Source organism: Halichondria panicea, chromosome 3 (assembly GCF_963675165.1).
Source record: "Halichondria panicea chromosome 3, odHalPani1.1, whole genome shotgun sequence".
Taxonomy (NCBI): domain Eukaryota; kingdom Metazoa; phylum Porifera; class Demospongiae; order Suberitida; family Halichondriidae; genus Halichondria; species Halichondria panicea.
In genome coordinates this window covers 3,447,649-3,466,111 of record NC_087379.1, presented here as the reverse complement: position 1 = coordinate 3,466,111, position 18,463 = coordinate 3,447,649, and the positions used below count along the sequence as shown (strand labels likewise).

The 18,463-nt window shown below is 42.0% G+C and overlaps 3 protein-coding genes across 4 annotated transcripts; 1 reads left to right on the top strand and 2 right to left on the bottom strand.

Annotated features, from left to right (window-relative positions):
* The first annotated feature begins 73 nt into the window (after positions 1–73).
* Positions 74–14,677, top strand: LOC135333020 (uncharacterized). The gene is made up of 9 exons (XM_064527962.1): positions 74–249; positions 3,748–3,849; positions 3,918–4,029; positions 4,824–4,886; positions 4,951–5,126; positions 7,088–7,146; positions 13,976–14,127; positions 14,300–14,352; positions 14,408–14,677. Exons 1-9 carry the CDS (start codon positions 160–162, stop codon positions 14,504–14,506), a joined length of 906 nt encoding a protein of 301 aa, XP_064384032.1. The 5' UTR covers positions 74–159; the 3' UTR covers positions 14,507–14,677.
* On the bottom strand, positions 7,139–12,106 carry LOC135333012 (uncharacterized protein K02A2.6-like). Its single transcript, XM_064527952.1, has one exon. The coding sequence runs from the start codon at positions 11,988–11,990 to the stop codon at positions 8,046–8,048; it is 3,945 nt and encodes a 1,314-aa protein (XP_064384022.1). The 5' UTR covers positions 11,991–12,106; the 3' UTR covers positions 7,139–8,045.
* A 473-nt stretch (positions 14,678–15,150) lies between the features above and the next one.
* Positions 15,151–18,368, bottom strand: LOC135333017 (uncharacterized). Of its 2 annotated transcripts, none has more exons than XM_064527957.1 (6): positions 18,086–18,368; positions 17,621–17,994; positions 17,310–17,530; positions 16,815–16,965; positions 16,537–16,704; positions 15,151–16,440 (listed from the first exon to the last, which is right to left on the bottom strand). In XM_064527957.1, exons 1-6 carry the CDS (start codon positions 18,244–18,246, stop codon positions 15,656–15,658), a joined length of 1,860 nt encoding a protein of 619 aa, XP_064384027.1. In that variant the 5' UTR covers positions 18,247–18,368; the 3' UTR covers positions 15,151–15,655. The 2 variants fall into 2 exon arrangements, with proteins under 2 accessions (XP_064384027.1, XP_064384028.1); XM_064527958.1 differs by having other exon boundaries at positions 16,821–16,965.
* Positions 18,369–18,463: the final 95 nt, after the last annotated feature.

The following is an 18,463-nucleotide window of genomic DNA, read 5'->3' as shown; positions in this document are numbered from 1 at the left end:
CCACTTCTTGTGCAGTAGTGGATCAGACTCTGACCTTTGTTTTGCTATCAGATCACGTGCTCATGATTGTGTTTTTATGGCCGCTCCATACCTGACGGTAGCTCACAAAAGTGTTCAGAAGTTACTGTACTGGTGCCGGTGTCACGTCAGGTTCTGGGGATGAATATTGACTCTAGCTCCCCTGATGAAGCTGTTCCTAGTGACACTTTCCACATATATGTACTGTCGTTTGCTTACGGAGCTTTAATGGTGAGCACCTCTTGAACGTTATTGATTATAATGTTCAAGAGATAGAAACTTTAACATATAACAAATTATAGTACCTAGATCTAGATATGTAAGGAAGAAGTTTCATCTACATAAGGGTCAACCTGTACACAGCGCAACAGAATACTCGAGTACGAGTACGTGTACACTGTGTTTATTAGCCTCAATTCCAGGCCTCTCTCAATTGAGAAAGACGGCCTAGTATATACTGTCTGATCTGTGCATGCGTCAGTTGCCCCAAGAATCTTGGGGATCGAAATATCTTATCATGTAGTCAGTGTTTTTTTTATTGTATATTTTACAATGATGTCATTGCACAAATCATAGACATAGACTAGCAGTTTTAATAACACTACAACATTTATGACCCAGACTAAGTGACTAGTTTTGGCTTCTACTTCTCTTCTGCTCTTACTCACGCTCTCTTCAGTGTTGAACAGTCAGGTTTTGTCTTCTTTTATACTGTGGTAAAGTGGTGGGCGTTTTTCTGTCAGTACCGACCAGCTCTGGCAAGTCAATCTACTTGCTTCCAGACGCTTGTTTGATGCTATATCAGTAAGATCAGTGCTCCTCGTATGAGCCTAGAGTTGTGATGGCGATTTCTCTCTAAATAGTACATGGTTGACCATAGTACAAAAGATTAATTGATAAATTACAAAGAGTTTTACTAACAAATTTACTATTGAATCCACCCGCACGCAAACAGTGGTTACCAGGCCCTCTAGTGAAAGGGACTAAGATCGAGGCTATGTGTTTATATACAGTGGAACCTCCATAAAACCGACACCATTGGGGACCAACCTTTTGGCCATTATAGAAAGGTGGTCTTCCTCTGAGCCATTTCTTGCTGCAAATGAATCTTGGAGATTTGCTAACTGCTTCTTTAGCTCATATAAGCTTTGAAAAGGCTGTAGGGACCAGCTAGGTTTTCACGATTGTGCAAAATAATGCTATCTCAGCAATAATTTTCTGCTAATTCTGTGTGTGGCTGTCCGTTCTGGGGGATTATTTTCCATTGCTAAAGCTGGTTGGGGACTAGAAAGCTGCTCGTTATACGGAGTAGAGAGGTGGTCGCTCCTGAGAGGTTGCTTAATTAATTTACATTGAAGTCATTGTAGTTTCAATCTGGACCTGAGCTCCTGGCCGTTATATAGCGTGTGGTTGCTCTTTGGAGGTGGTCGTTAATGGAGGTTCCACTGTATAAGGCCACTCCAAATCAATTACTTGTCTCATCCCCCTCCCACACCAAGTCAATTTACATTGGAACCATATATAAGGCATGCTCGTCAAAAGACTCATTGCTAACCTTTGACCAGCTAGCTATCCAGGCACACGAAATACAAAAGTAAAACAAAAAACGGTAAGACAGGTGAAACATAACTTCAAATAATTCAAGTTATGAAATTGAGATGGTAGCAAGGTTCAACATGAAGGAGCTCATGGGAGTGTTTAGTAACTCTCATCTCCATCGGAAGACGTTGCTGGTGCTTAAACGTCCTTCTAATGTAAGCTCCAAGTTGGAATTATACTGCACTGGAAATGTGTTGGGTGTTATAATTAGAAGAAAGACACAGTAGGGCTGTCATACGATACATGTAACTGGTACTTCCTTAAATGAGCCTGTCTGTTGACGACAGAACCCTAAGTCAAACTGTAGTACCTGAAACATGCAAGTACATGTACGTATCAGCACATTTCAGGCCAAAACATGCATGGATTATGCCACAGTCGTCTGAGGTGTACATTGTACCTGTTTTAGTCAGTGTATGCATACAGGGCTGTGGCCAGGAATTGAAAGAGAGGGGTGCTTGATGACATTACCAGTGTGCTGCGCCAACTGGAGGTACTCCCCCAGAAAATGTTGATTGTTACATGCTCTGAGATTATTCTAACAATCTGAAATGAAATTTGTGTATTTATTCTTAGCTAAGTCAAGAGGATCGAGTCAACCAATAGTTCAATGATAAAGAATGCCAACATTCATAAAACAACATGAGTCCATATATAGTACGGTATATATTATAATTATATCCAATCTGGTAAATGTTTTCCCATAAAAAATCCTGGCTCCTGATTAGCTATTATGCCTCGGTGTGCATGCGCAAGCGAGGTATACGGTAGTGTGTGTGTGTATACTGCTACAGACTGCTTGCACATGCGCATATTTTTTCTTGTAAAATGTCTTATATAATTAATACTGCAGAGAAAATATCCTAAAAGTCATACACAGAGCTATAATAGCTAGCTATAGCTAGATACAGAACTGTAGATTTGTTGTACAGCTATTTTCTTTCTGATAGAGTCAGTACAGTAGTATTGTAGACTTTCCAAAGTTAGTGTTCGATGGGCATGGCCTGTCCATGTAGGCTCTTGTCAGCTTTAACTCTGTTCAGATGATTGTCATCCACACTGTTGCAGGCTGTGAGTCTTTTGTTAACATAGCAAGCTAAGGGTAGCTATCAGAGAATGTTATCCGATGAGCTGGAAGAAACCTTCAATCGAACTTTCTATCTACTTCCTTCAATCCACTTCCGTTCGTTGTGATGTCATTGTTTTACTGAGCATATACGATGTTATCCAAAGCCCCCAGATAACAGGGGGAGATTTAGCACATGCGCAAGCAGTCGATATCAGGCCCACTTCCCTGATGTGAAGTGCGGCCTGAAATCGAGGCTAGTTTCATGCGTTCATTGAATGCAGAGAAGGTACGACAGGCGCGGTGCAGCTCAGACAATTAGCCTTTGATTGAACAATATAATTATCCGCCCACGTCGTATGTTTTTGCTGAGAGTAATCAAAGGCTAATTACTTGAGCTGCACCGCGCCTGTCGGACCTCCTCTGATTGAATGCTTGCATATTAATTTTAATGCACGAAGCATATTTGTTACATACCGTCAAGGGCGTATATAGAGAAGAGGGCATGCAACTCACCCTATTCTCAGAATCATCTGACTTCGCGTATTGAGCTATTTTTAGAACTGCCCACAAAAACGCCCACACATAACCTTTGACCGCACAAGGTAAATCAAAGTCTTTTTTATATATATATCTACAAGTAGTAGTCTCGCGAGCAGACTTGTCCTAGAGGGAACTTCCCTCCCTCCCACGTCTGCTCGCGAGACTAGCTAGCTAGCTCGATTGCAGCATAGTAAAACTAGTTCTCAGCAGCAGTATGGCTCGTACTAGCAGTGTCAAAGGCAAAGGCAAACCATCCAACAGTTGCAACTCCAATACTTTTAGACTTTGTACTTTTGGCATCTTTTTTAGCGATAATCATGGTAGATCATTTCCCACTCTTTAAGTTTTCCTGCATGCAGCAAAATTAAAATTGACATCATGTGTCCATTAGCTAGCACTTTATGTTGTTGCTTTGACACATCTACTGAAGCATCAGCACCCGCAGTGCTTTCATTTTGATGGTGATCTTTAAAGAAGTGAAACCCTTGATTTACCCACATGTATGTTTATCTTTTACCTAGGTGATGATAATGGTCCACATTGTATGGAGGTGGCAATGGAGAAGAAGTGAGCTCTCAACTCTCAAAACTCACCACCCAGGAGACAACTCCTTCCATTGCAAGGTACTTTTGTGGTTGTGCATGCTACTTGTAGTGGCCAGGACTTAATTGTACGAATGTTGTACTTGTAGGCTATGAGAAACTGTCTCAACAGGGATTTCAGCAGGATTCTAGAGCTACAAGTTTCTCCAAAAGCACGGCTGATGAATACATTCGAACGAAGCCAGTTTGGACTCTTCGTTGGTATGAGTGAAGACCCGTAATTATTACATATATATGTAATACATGTACTTGCGCCCTCGGGTCCGGTGGGTTAGTTAAATCCTAGTAGCCAATGTACGTGTATGAATGTTATACATGTACTGTAGCCTCATTCCCAGGCCTTCCTTTTTCTAGCTAGCTATTAATTATGCCTTGCAGTGAGAAATATGGTAAAGCTGACTATTCCACCTGTAACTGCTCATCACTTGCAATGTGACGTAAACTAACAGCTTCTATAGGCTTTTAGCCACATTTTATTGGATTCATTTGCGAACTAAACCTTACAGTGACCGCTGTTGCAGTCTCTTCAGAAACATTTGTAGCATCTGTATACTCAAAGTTTCTATTCACAACTTAATACGAGTTACTTGTAGCCTAGTCTTGCACTAAAGCGATTACAATGTAGCTACAAGCTTGTCGTTCGTTTTTCTGGTTTTTTAGGCTAGTTTACATCGTCAATAATCTGTGCCAGCTCAGCAAAAAGTGGTGTACGTGATGGTGTCCATGCAGTGATCCCCACCGAGGCATCAGCACCCGCAGTGCTTTCATTAAAATCAGTGTGCCCTCGTCAGCCTTATGAGGAATGTGCCCTAGGGCTGGGATTTTATGGCAACACCATGTACCAAGTGGAGTATATATTTTTTATGCTGTTGCCCATGCATGGTAAATAGTGATACTTATTATACATGCACTAGCTGGTAATATATAAATATATATACATGTATACATACACTAAACCCTGGCCCATGCTTGCGGCATACTGTATTGAATTGCAGGTGATACCACAGTTCCTTCTGACTGGTACAGAATGAAGGCGTTTGATGCTGCAGCTGATTTTGGTAAAAATTAATATTGACTATAATCAAAAGTACATGATCCTTTGTATGTATCTGCTCTCTTTAGTTTCTGAGTGTTCTGACTGTGTTCACAAACCAGTTGATATGCCGTATCAGGATGTTGGCACAGTGTCCCTGCCTACCTTCCTTTCCCTGTTGAAACAGGATGGACTTTTGATCTTTGAGCCAAGGGTCGTTGATCGGTGCTGCGAGCTCTATGAGTTTGCTAGATATAGAGATGGGGTATGTTTTAGTCAATGATTAAAATTAATGAAAGCACCGCGGGTGCTGATGCCTCAGTGGAGGTGCCAAATCTACATAACATAAAGCTACTATACACACATTACACATTGTATCATGATAAACATTTTTGCATTATATAATTGCTGCATGCAAGGTAGAATCATGGATAGAACAGTAAGAGGGGAAACGAAAATGTTTGCGTGAAACACTCCGCGTTATAGAGTGTGGCTAAAACTACAAATGATTATATTTATAGTCAGCAGGCTCATTACCTGTCTTGCTGCCATACAATGTGCTGTACATAGAAATGGTGAAATTGATCACTTTTAATGTTGATTATTAAAAAGTAAAGAGAATCTAGCTCTAAAAGTCGACTAAGCAACGCAGCCACTATCACTAAACAAATAAATGCTATACAAGAAGGAATAGCCTTTACTATGAAGTCGTGGGAGGTCAAGGCCCGTGGCGTCTCTAAAAGTATACTAAAGCAGTTTGAAGGACTATACTGCAAACGTTTATGAACAGTACAGCTTATCCATAGCATGAAACCATTCTATATAGCACTTAGATACATAATAACCAAGTCAAGCAATGTCCTTTGCTGTTTTGGCTTCACAGCAGGGAAAGAAAAGAGAAAAGTTGATATGGAGTAATTCAAGCTAAACTCAACAAAAAGTAAAAACAAAGCAAAGACAACAGACTTAGAGCTTGTCAGTGGTGTAAACTTACTTCTCTAGAGTACCTCCCAGCCCCCGAGTGACCGCTAGTGAATAGGAGAGCTAGAAACAGTTGAAATACAACCTGACTACAGTAAATATTCTCGAGCACGAAATCGTAACGCAGAGTGTTTCACCCGTTGACACAGGGCGGCCTGGTCGTTTCCAATCCCTTTCCTGTTCTATCTATGGTAGAATCCAGAATCACAGGGAACCTCAAGAGAGTGGGTAATGATCGACCACAATTGTTGTTACGATGCCAAAAGTTCAAGTCTGGATGTATCAGCAGAGCCTTGTAGCTCTCTTCTCATTCTTGCAGCTACCAATAGCTAGCGTTCAAGTGCAGTACCAAGTAGAGTAGCAACACTCGGTGAACAAGTTTTGCTACGCACTCTTCTGAAAAGGCTGCAATGGCATTCCAAGTAAGCAAAACTAGGCATAACTCGAGAACGAAGCATTATTTTGCAAATCCACGAATTAAAATCTATGACTAGAAGCCTATAGAAACTCTTACTTGCACATCATTCATCCTTGAGCAGCTGTAGCAGTCTACACACACACCTAGACAGACAGACACACAAACACACTACCGTATACCTCGCTTGCGCATGCACACCGAGGCATAATAATGCTTATCAAGAATACCATATAGCGGGTGGGGCAAAATATTCGTGGTTGGAGGTCTGACCACGAATATTTTACCCACGAATGAAGCGACCTTGCCTACCTTTACCTGCAGTGCAAGCTCCAACCACGAAATGTCTCAACCACAAATATTTTGTCCCCCGAAAATTACCCGCTATACGGTACCTCACACTGAAGCCAAAGTAAAAATTCATCCTGTACCATCTATACAGGATGATAGCCTATACTTGCATTGGCTTCGGTGTGAGCTATTCTTGACCAACTCAAGCAAATTAAGCTATGTTGTCACAGAACTCAGTCGGCCCCAGTGAGACAATAAAAAAGGGCAGCATGGAATAATTGTTAGTCTGAGTGAACAAGTTTACTGAATCAGGTTTGTCCCCAGGCCCTCTTTCAACCTAGCATTACAATAGAGAAAGTTGGGCCAGAAACAAGCCTGATGAAGACCTATGTTTTAATTGACTTTGTGGCATGTAAAACCATAGATACAGGAAAGAGAGGGATTGGCAACGGATCACGTGCGCACATAAGCTACACGTAAAATCAATACAGAGCTTGACAATTACATCTACAACATGTATACATGATACATTCACACAGAATTTCACTGAGAGTCACGTGACTGAGTTCATATCTTTGTTGACGCAGCTGAAAGCACTGTAAGTTTTATACACTCCATTAGTAGTTTTAGTTTTGTGGGTAATTAATTTTTGCCTTGGGGTGTAGTCGCAGGAGGCATATAAACCGTGTGTGTGTGCATAGATAGAAAAGGAGACGGATTGGAAACGAAATTGAAACACTGTTATAGGACGTGGCTAAAACTACAAAGGTTTATATTTATAGTCAGCATATTCATTACCTGTCTTGACTGCCATACAATGTGTGCTGTACATAAAAATGGCGAATTGATCACTTTAATGTTGATTATTAAGAGAATCTAGCTCTAAAATGTCGACTAAGCAACTCAGCCACTATCACTAAACAAATTAAAGAAGAAATAGCCCTTACTATGAAGTCGTGGGAAGTCAAGCCCCGTGGTGTGTCTAAAAGTATACTAAAGCAGTGTGAAGGACTATACTGCAAACGTTTATGAACAGTACAGCTTATCCATAGCATGAAGCCATTCTATGTAGCATTTAGATACATAATAACCAAGTCAAGCAATGTCCTTTGCTGTTTTAACTTCACAGTAGGGAAAGAGAAAAGTTGACATAGAGTAATTTCGGTCAACAAAAACAGGAGCACATGAGGAGGTGGGGAGTATCTTACTATGCGTGTCTAACCCATTTCCTTGTTTGTAATTGAGATAACTTCAATAATTCATTAAATCAGAACTCTGATACATACAAAATACACAGGCTATTTATACAAAAACAATACTAGAAAGAACCTTCTAGAACAATAGTACAGAAATGACTAAATAAGAACATGAAACCACTAGAACTAACACAACACAGTATTTACGGAATCACAGGTTTACAGTACAGTATTTACGGAATCACAAGTCTTTATCTTAATGTTAGTTCCATGTCGTAAGGATACCACATTTCTTCCCCTGTTAAATGTTAGTGTACCCACCATATCGATCAGGCCTGTTGCGATTTCTTTGCGGATATTGTCGAGCTGTTAATGCACCAGTCGAGGGTGACTCATCAGGTGGGGTCGGAGACGGATCAGTTGACTGATCAGGGGAAACTTCAAAATCTTGCAAATCCTTGTGAGCTGCCGTATCGTCGAAATCGTTTGGATTTGTTATATCGTCTTGTGACGACTCGGTGGTGGAAAGAGAATGAGTTCTATCACGTATGTGGTCGATATGTCGACGTAGTATCCTGCCATCACCAATTTCCACTTTGTAAGATACTGGTCCTGTCTGTTGTACAATGCTTCCTGGAAGCCATGTGCCGTTTGTTCGGAAATCTTTGAGCATTACTTGTTGACCAACAGAGAACGTCCTTGGTTTAGCATGTTTGTCATGTTGCTGTTTCTGTTTCATCTGCTTGTCAGATACGTTTCCCTCTGTGTTTGGTTTGAGGAGATCGAATCGTGTACGTACTTTTCTTTGAAGGAACAGTTCACTCGGTGAGACGTTAGTGGTAGCATGTGGAGTTGAGCGGTATGACAGTAAAAACTGAGCCAATCTTGTTTTCAAACTCAGTCCTTCTCTCTCTCCAGCTTTCATGGCTCTTTTGAACGTTTGTACAAATCGTTCAGCTTGGCCGTTCGTGGAGGGATGGTATGGAGCACTTCGTATGTGTCTTATGCCATTGGCTTGAACAAAATCGCTAAATTCTTGGGATGTGAATTGTGCACCATTGTCGGAAACAATCTGTTCTGGTAGTCCATACCGAGCAAATAGTGCTTGCAGTGCCTCGATCGTGTTTTGAGACGTAGTGGAAGACATCTGAATCACTTCTGGCCACTTGGAATGGGCGTCTACAACCACTAGAAACATTTTGTTCAAGAATGGACCAGCGTAGTCAATATGGATCCTTTTCCATGGGCTGTTTGGCCAAACCCAAGGATGGAGTGGTGCTACTGCAGGTTTAGAGGCTTGTTCCTGGCACGATAGGCACGCTTTTGCTTGGTTTTCGATGTCTTTATCGAGTCCACTCCACCACACGTAACTGCGGGCAATAGCCTTCATTCGGGACATTCCAGGGTGGTTCTCATGGAGAGCACGAAGGGTCTTTGCATGCAGGTTCTGTGGAATGATTGTGCGAATTCCCCACATCAAGCAACCACTTTCGATGCCAATTTCAAGACGGCGGTTGAAATATGGTTGTAGATCCGGTGTCACTTTCTGTGGCCATCCTGATTTGACATACTTTAACACCTTGCTTAAGGTTGGGTCACGTCGGGTAGCCGTCTGCACCTGCTGAGATGTTACAGGAAGAGCTTCGATTTGAGCCACATTGAAAGTGTGAATAGCATTAATGTCAGCCGTTTCGTACGAATCTTGTACTGGCAAGGGGAGACGTGATAATGCATCAGCATTGCTGTGTGCTTGAGTGGGCTTGAATTGGATATTGTAATCATAACCTGAGAGAAAAATTGCCCAACGTTGGAGACGAGCAGCTGCTAGGGACGGTATTCCTTTCTTTGGGCCAAATATAGCTGTCAGAGGTTTGTGATCAGTGATTAACGTGAATTTCCTGCCATACAAATACTGGTGAAACTTCTTGGTACCAAATACCAATGCCAGTGCTTCTTTCTCGAGTTGAGCATAGTTTTGTTCGCTTGTTGTTAGCGTGCGTGAAGCAAAACAGATTGGTCTCTCAGCCCCGTCTGGTAGTACATGAGAAATAACGGCTCCAATGCCGTAGGCTGATGCGTCCGCAGCCATGTTGATTGGTAGGTCCGGGTCATAGTGGGTGAGCACATCAGATGATGTAAGTTGTTTCTTTGCTTCTGTAAAAGCTTCCTGACATTCCTGTGTCCATTCCCACTTATGACTCGCTTGCAGAAGTTGGTTGATTGGGTAAAGGATGCTAGAGAGATTCTTGATGAACTTTCCGTAGTAGTTCAGCAACCCGAGGAAGGAGCGAAGTTCTTGAACATTCTTTGGTTCTGGAGCCTGTGCAATAGCATCAACTTTACTTGGAAGAGCTTGGATTCCCTCTTTGCTGATCTGATGACCAAGATATTCTACCGACTTGGCCAAAAAGATACATTTTTCCTTCTTCAATCGCAACCCGTGTTCCGTAAAAAGTTTGAGGACTTGCTCCAGATTGTGTAGGTGGTCTTCTTCATCCACTCCTGTTATCAACAGATCGTCTAAGTAGCAGATAATGTGAGGCACTCCACGTAGGATGGTGTCCATCAGTCTTTGGAATATTGCTGGGGCTGACGCCACGCCAAAAGGAAGTCGGCTGAACTGGTATAACCCTTGATGGGTGTTGATAGTCACGTATTTGGTAGAGTCCTTATCGAGTTCGACCTGTAGATACGCTTGTGACAAATCAAGCTTAGTGAAAAGGGAGCCATTTGCTAGTGTTGCGAATAGGTCTTCGGGTTTAGGCAAGGGGTACTGATCAACTTCAAGGTCTTGGTTGATAGTCACTTTATAGTCGCCGCAGAGTCGAAAACGTCCGTCTTTCTTGGGAACTGCGACCAACGGTGCTGCCCAGTCACTGCTAGGTATTTTCTGGATGATACCTTGTTGCTCCATGCGGTCCAATTCATCTCCAATAGCCTCTTTGGTTGCATAAGGAACAGGACGTGGTTTGAAAAACCGAGGAGTAGCATCTGGCCGTACTCTGAGAGTGGCTTTGTGTGAGGTCACAGTACCTAACTCGTCCTTGAACAATGAATCGTATTCGTGTAACAAATTCTTTAGTGTACCTGCAGGGGGAGATTTGACAGTTGCAATACATTTCCAGTCCAACTGGAGGTACTTCAGCCAATTGCGTCCAAAAAGACTTGGTCCACTTCCAGCAACCACCACCAGCACCAGCCGAGCCACCTGTTCTCCATAATTAACACACACATTAATCTGACCCGTTACCATCATAGCCTCATCTGTATATGTCTTTAGCAAAATATTTGACTTACGCAGCTTGAATTTAGAGAACTTGGCCTTTCTGGTGGCCTCAGAGATAATAGATATTGCAGCTCCGGTATCGATTTCCATCTTGAGTGGAGTATCCTCGATCTTGACTGTAACAGTGATCGGCTGTGTAGAAGGCTCGGTCAATCGGTATAGGTGGTAAGTGTCAGCTTCTGAGTCAGTCGAGCTGTTCCCATCTGGTTCCACTAGGTGAGTTTTGAATCGTCTCTTCTCTGTCTTCTTGAACTGAGAGGGTGGGTTGGAGCGGCAGGCTGGTGCTATGTGTCCCTGCTTTCCACATGAGTGACACTCTGCATCCTTGAAACGGCAATCAGCTGCAGAGTGATTCGACTTTCCACAGCGGTAACAAGGTTGGTTTGGCTGCGGTCTCCTTTTGCTTTGTATGCTCTTGATGGAGGGGTTGCTGGCCTTGAGTGCTCTGGTGTTGCTTTCTGCTGCTTCCATTCCCTGTGCGATTTCCATTGCTCTCTTCAAAGTAAGTTCTGTTTCGGCTAATAGTCTTCTTTGCATTGCTTCGCTTCGGAGTCCTGCAACGAAACGGTCACGTAGGGCTTCAGTGAGATACGCCCCAAAATTGCAGTGTGTTGCCAGCTTGCGTAGAGCTGCATCGTATTCTGCTAAAGATTCGTCAGGGACTTGATCCCTTTTTTGAAAATGAAAACGTTCTGCGATCACCGCTCGTGTCGGTTCGTAGTGCTTCCGTAGTGCAGCAAATATTTCTCCCTTTGTCTTCGATTTGGGAGCCTCAGGTGCAAGCAAGTCACATAGAAGACTGTAGGTCGTTGCACCAATGGAGCTGAGGAGAATAGGTACTTGCTTATCATCAGGGACTGTATTCGCCGTGAAGTAGAGGTCTACCTGATCCAGGTAGGTCTTGATAGACTCTTGGTCTGGTCTGTAATTGTTGAGAGTTCCATAGTGTGTGGCTGCCATTGCTGTAGGCTACTTGATCCACAATCCTTGTCGCCAGTGAGATAACTTCAATAATTCATTAAATCAGAACTCTGATACATACAAAATACACAGGCTATTTATACAAAAACAATACTAGAAAGAACCTTCTAGAACAATATATAGTACAGAAATGACTAAATAAGAACATGAAACCACTAGAACTAACACAACACAGTATTTACGGAATCACAGGTTTACAGTACAGTATTTACGGAATCACAAGTCTTTATCTTAATGTTAGTTCCATGTCGTAAGGATACCACAGTAATAATTATGTGCAAAGTGCTCTGCACATTTGTGGATAATAAGCGTTAGGTGTAAATTTTTATCGGAAATGTAGTAAGTGAATCTTCGCGACATTCTTGTGATTACGTTCATATTATTGAATAAATAATCATTTTACTAGTCGGGAGCTTGAAAACAGCACCTCGTGATACTCTGGTTTCTGGCCCACCGCCCGCATCAGATCTGGATTTTTAGGATTTCTATCTCACTACTGGTTAATAGGCGCACGTCAACAAATAGGCGCATACTGGTTAGCAGACCAAGAGCCTTGATAGAAGGCGCATAGTTTTCTGCACAGTTCTCTGCCCAACAACTGGTCTCCACACTTTATATAGATATTAAGTCTCTTTCACTACCGGTAGTTGTGTTACTGCTGTCAGATATGACTATAGACTTCTTGCAGACAAACGATCGAGCTAGCTAATGGAGATTTGCTTCATTGAAATGTCATGGGCGTGGTTAATCTCTATAAGCGCATCTGGATAATAGGCGCATAGAGGCCTGCTCTTTTCGTGCATGCGCTTACTAACCAGATTATACGGTATTCTACTACGCATACGCGAATGGTCCATGTGGTACAAAATAAGATGTTCATTTGCAAAATGATTCATAAGGTGAAATCAATAATGACATCATGAGAAAAGCCGCCCGCCCACATGAAATTAGAGAAACCTCAGGACCAGAAACCAGAGTATCACTTGGAGTGGCCTAATACAGGACCATCGTTATTGTGAATGCAAAATAAGAATAGTTAGCCTCCTTCTCAACCTCTCCTTTTTCTGTTCTTGCCTCTTTCCCTGTACCCAATTTTTACGCTGTTGAAAGTGGGCCTTACCTATTGCATGTGTGATAGAAAACTGCGCTTCTAATACGGCCAGAATCTGAGTAATATCGTGCTACGAACATAAAATTATACCGTAAACTAATCTGTTTACTAGAAGTAAATATTTTTGTCTCCAGTGGCTTTAATATGGCCCTGTATTGTATTGACTGAGAAGGCAATTGCCGTATGGTTGGAATGTCTTCGTAAACAGCAGTTGGAGGCACAAAGACTTGCCATAACCTGTACGGAACCAAGCTCAGACATTCCGACCATACGACAGCCTATTCTGGCCACATTAAGCCATAGCGTCACGGAACTCATTTGGAAATGACTACAGTAGAACTTTGCTAATCCGAATAGAGCCAGACCAGACCCCATCCATATACATGAAATTTCTGTATGTCATTAATTGATTATGAATATCATTAACGAAGACACTTTTGTACATGTATTATGATAATTATTACTGTGGCTAGAAGGGAAGCTGCTAGCTAGAATAGTCTTTATCTCAACTTTCTCTCCAATACAGTGAGTCTTGTGAGCTTTCTCTTTGTTTTCTTTGCAGTAGCCATTGTAATGAGCAGTTTTTTTGCTGATTCAGCAAAGCAAGTTAAATTGCGCATGCACAATAGTCTATTCTACTGACAGCCCCTCCTCTTTTTCAGTTTGCCATTTTGTCTGGATTTGCGAGGTTTCGGACTAAAAGGGTCCGGATTATGATAATTCTGGGTACTGCACTGTCACCCATGAAATACGTACCAGGCCCTCTTTTGAACCTGGACCGGGAACAAGGCTACAATACCTACATAACATTGTACATAATTTCTACTTCATACATCTTTATACCTACATATAGCTTTCCTGAAGAAGGTGGGAGAGGCACTCTAAGCCCCGGTCCACCATTCTCTCAGGATCCACTTTCAATGAGTTCACTTAGTTCTGATATGCTGATTGCCTGTGGGAAGCACAATCCCCTAAATCAGACTACCTCCAATGATCCCCTTATTGGTGAGATCACCGTACAATGTACACACATTATGTTTTATAATTACTATGGGAAAGGTACAATTATAACAAAGAGTTAATAATATAATTTGTAATTATAACATTTTTCCAACATTATTTTGTTTGCGATAAATTATAGCCAAAAATAATGTATACTTTCTTCAACACACCCTAGGTGGTTATGGAACAGCTAGCGAATCACAGTCTGAGTTAGCTTCCTCGACAAAGGTATACATCACATTTGTTTTTGTATTGTAGCGGCTATTAATAAACTTATGTACAGATTCAATCTATGGCGGCAAAGTCAAGTGGATTAAGAATAGGCTCTGACTCAACTGGTACTTGTGCCTTCCCACCTACCTGTCAAGAAACATACGTTTAAAAGCGAATTGTATAAATGTTTCATAGACAATCATAGATTGTATAAAATATTAATCCTTTATTACTTTCATGTGCTGACATAATTATTGCAGTCTTGACAATTTTTTGTCACTAGTAATGTTATTATTATTGTATTCCCCATGCAGCAACTGCTGTGGGAATAGTAATTAAATACTCTTTGGCATAATTAATTTATACATTGTACATAATTATTATTATACCCATATCGATTTAGGGGAACTTTAATCCCTACAACTGCACACTTAAAAGTTAAGGCTATAATTATTTTATGGTAATGCTCTGGTATATGGTATAATTATTATGCACGGGTATGTGAAGGGGCTGGGCAACATGCATGAGCAAGTTAAATGGTTGAATCCCTCAGCATAAATATTTTTCCCATGCATAATAATATTCATTGAATGTATAACAATCGACCCCATTAACCTATACATGCAAGCTATGAATTCGAACAAACTGAAATAATAATTGCTCAACCACGAATGTTTTGACCCCAGAAAATTACCCTATTTATTGCGGTATTTATATGCAACTATTAGTTATACGATCATGCATGATAATTATGACTGTAGTAATGGGCGTCTTACATGCAATTGGATCACTCCAAATAATTATAATGGGAGATCAGCAGCAGTTACTTATAATTACACAGCACACACCACAAAAAATATAATCATGATCAAAATGGAGATCATGTATAATTATACAGACAGCACAGTCAATTACAATAATAGAACAAAACGTAATGTTGTGATTAGAAAACAAGTTCAATAGATGTGTTTGCTTCGTTTTAAAGTTGCCAGGGTTTTTTGGTCGGACTTTGATTTGGAAGCAGAGCATGTTAGAACTACAAAAACTAACTGACTGAGGGGGAATCAACCAGTGCCCCGGTGCGAGGCAACATAGAAACGTCCACATAGTGGACAAAGTGACAAACAGCTTACACAGTAAGCGCTACAGACAAAAGAGAGAGAAGATTACTGGCTACAGGGCAGACTACATTACTTAAATACAAATCCTACTGATTGGGGCAAAGAAATAATTCTTAATTCACTAGCTTAGATTATGGGCCTGGGGTAGGAATGGTGAAAGATTAATAAAGAGAGAAACAGAAGAACGTGATGATGTTTTACATGTTTTGACATCGTTTAAAAAATGCTTCTGCTTCCAAATCTGTCTCAGTGGCTGTGTCAATGTCGACTGTGTCTGGCATGTCAATCAGTAAGTCTTTCGTGAGCAAGTGAGTGAGACCAATAGCTTCAATTTCATGTTTGGCACGAGAGTGAGTAACAACAATGGAGACAAGGTTTTCGGTCACATGGCGACCAGGTCCCCAAGTTTGACCAAGGCTTAAAATGAAGTATGGGTTGGGAGATTTACCGGGGTTAAATGCATAGTGATCCAAGGCAGGGCGGAAGCAGGCATTGTAGTCAAACACCTTTGAGCATTTTTCTTTTTCGAGGGACACGGCAGGATCAGACGAAGAATTTCCACAGTACACCATTGTGCGACATAGGGGGGTAACGTAGATATTTCCATCTCGAGACTCAATAAGAAAACCTCGTTTCATTGCTCCAAATACCTGCTTGGCTGCAGGGTGGGCATGGCTGTCAGGAAGACAGATGGTGTGAGCACTAGTAGGTCCAAAACAGTTTGAAATCATGTCGTCATCACTCCTGCTCAAATCTCCATTAGCAAAGATCTTACAGCCGTTGGTACAGTCAACATTCTCAGAGTGAATAGGGATGGAGCCATAAAAAACACGGATGTTTACTTCATTGGAAGGTGGTGGAGGAGTGCTGGGGAGAGGAGAGGACGATGGATTGCTCTCAAGCTCATCAAAAAACTGAGCCACTTCATTCCCATCATCAATGAGAGGAGTGCTGCTCACTACTGAAGCAGGACTGGGTACACCTGAAAAAATAACACAGGGTATAACCACAATGCACACTAGGTAGGCAAGTGTGGTACATCAAGTCATTCGCACACACATTTTATTGAGATACCTACCAATAGAGCAACTGGACATTACTGGAGAGGGCTGTGACTGTAGAGGGGAATTCTGCTGAGATAAAAGGGGTGAGTGCTGTTGAATTGGAGAGTTTTGTCCTTGTGACATGACGGCAGCGGGAGAATGCTGGGGTGAGCTGTGAGACATCAGAGGCGAGCTACGAGGATCTGTGAAATTGGACCAAAGGTAAACACATACTCCTCTGACGTAACTATAATATTTTGATGTAATGTTCAGTAATGAAAACTTTACTATACAAGCACAAACAAGCCCTTACCCTTACCAGTTCCAATTCCTGAGTCTGGCGAGTCGTGCCTGCACAGTGGTATAACATCACTGGTCTTATTAGTCAGGATGGTTGAAGGTGGCGGGAGAAGAGGGTGAAATTTTTGCTCCTGCATGTGACTTTGGAGGTCAGGATATGAAGCCTGAAAGGAAAATAGCCGTGTAGTTCTGGGTTCTATACAATATACACTTGTTGTCTATACTGGGCAATCAGTTCCTGTTATGCAAGCTAAAGCCATACACAACATCCTGTGGGATTTTTCCCTAAGCTAATAGTGGTGTGGCCATGGCTAAGCTGCCTGGTTAAGGATAACAGACTTGTGACTACACCACATACTTTGGGGAAAGTTTCAACGCACCACGTACTACCATAAAACATAAATTGGACAATGCACATTGTTTAAGATCAGCGATCAGCCTTAATGGTACGGTAGTCACAACAACTACACACAGTCAGGACAATGCACAGTAGGACACTACAACTCACCTCGCCCATATTCAGATGCTCTGGTATGTGGCCGGTGTACGAGTAGAACATGGAGGGTTCATGAGCACACGATGAGAAGACAGTGCCAGACCTAGATATGGGCTGATACGGGATCATAGTCGAGTCAAACGGTTCCAGTTTGATATTGGTCTGGTAGGATGGATTCATGAGTGGAGATGGGTGAGCGGTAGTTGACGGCATGGGGAAGTAGTGGTGAGCACCTGTAGTGGGATAAATAATACATAAACATGATGTGCAGATCCATATAGAGGGAATTCCTTTCTCTTCCTTGATGGTATCAGATTACTCACCATCAGGAATTCCAGGGTAGGTCGGTGCAGTGCAGCTGGCTGGATACGGTTCGTGACGAACACTGATAGGTCGGCGTCTTCGCATGCGACCACGGCTAGGCAAGACCTTGTATACACGGCAGTCTTCCTGCTGCATGTCTTTGATTTCCATAATGTCCTTGAGGCCATTGATAGCACACCGAAAATTTATCTTCCATGTTGTGGGGTCACCATCTTCACGGTACTTGCCACTGTGGATGGCCCACTCACGGAAAATAGCTGCATCTCGTTTGCGATCGTAGCCACGCTTCTTTGCATGGATCCAAGGAACACGAAATATATCTTTTTCCTTGTTGATCCACTCAAGGCCAGGGAAGCGACCAGAGTTGATCATTCTGAGCAATTGAAAATACAATTTCAAATATAATTCTCAAAAACTCACTGCTGCATGCATAACTAGTATTTTGTAAAGACAGTCTGTAGTACCTGATAATCCACTCTCTCATTCGCTCCGGCCTGTCGCTCTGTGGTGCATGGTCACTACTGCAAACACTGACAGGGGAGTGCGTCTCTTGGTCACAGTCAGACACGGAACCAGTGCCGCGAATGCCTTGGATGGGAGAGTTTTCCAAGGAAGAGATTGACATCTTGTTGAGAGGCTATAAGATTTGTAGATCAGCAAACAATAATGCTGGTCGCAGCTCACAGCTACTTTACACTTCGTTTGTAGCAAACTAAACTAGAGTTAGATGCAAATCCCAGAAAATAATAGCTTTTTATACTCAATGAAACGGTACTTTCCTTGCATTAACATGTTGACGTCATTCGAGGCATGCGCAGTTAGCTTTTGCAACAAACCTACGC

Coding starts and splice junctions, on each gene's coding strand:
- LOC135333020 (XM_064527962.1), top strand. CDS start 160: ATGAATATTGACTCTAGCTCCCCTGATGAAGCTGTTCCTAGTGACACT. Junction 250..3,747: donor TTGCTTACGGAGCTTTAATG/GTGAGCACCTCT, acceptor TCTTTTACCTAG/GTGATGATAATGGTCCACAT. Junction 4,887..4,950: donor TGATGCTGCAGCTGATTTTG/GTAAAAATTAAT, acceptor TGCTCTCTTTAG/TTTCTGAGTGTTCTGACTGT.
- LOC135333012 (XM_064527952.1), bottom strand. CDS start 11,990: ATGGCAGCCACACACTATGGAACTCTCAACAATTACAGACCAGACCAA.
- LOC135333017 (XM_064527957.1), bottom strand. CDS start 18,246: ATGTCAATCTCTTCCTTGGAAAACTCTCCCATCCAAGGCATTCGCGGC. Junction 17,995..18,085: donor ATGAGAGAGTGGATTATCAG/GTACTACAGACT, acceptor TCAATTGCTCAG/AATGATCAACTCTGGTCGCT. Junction 16,966..17,309: donor AGCATCTGAATATGGGCGAG/GTGAGTTGTAGT, acceptor TTTTCCTTTCAG/GCTTCATATCCTGACCTCCA.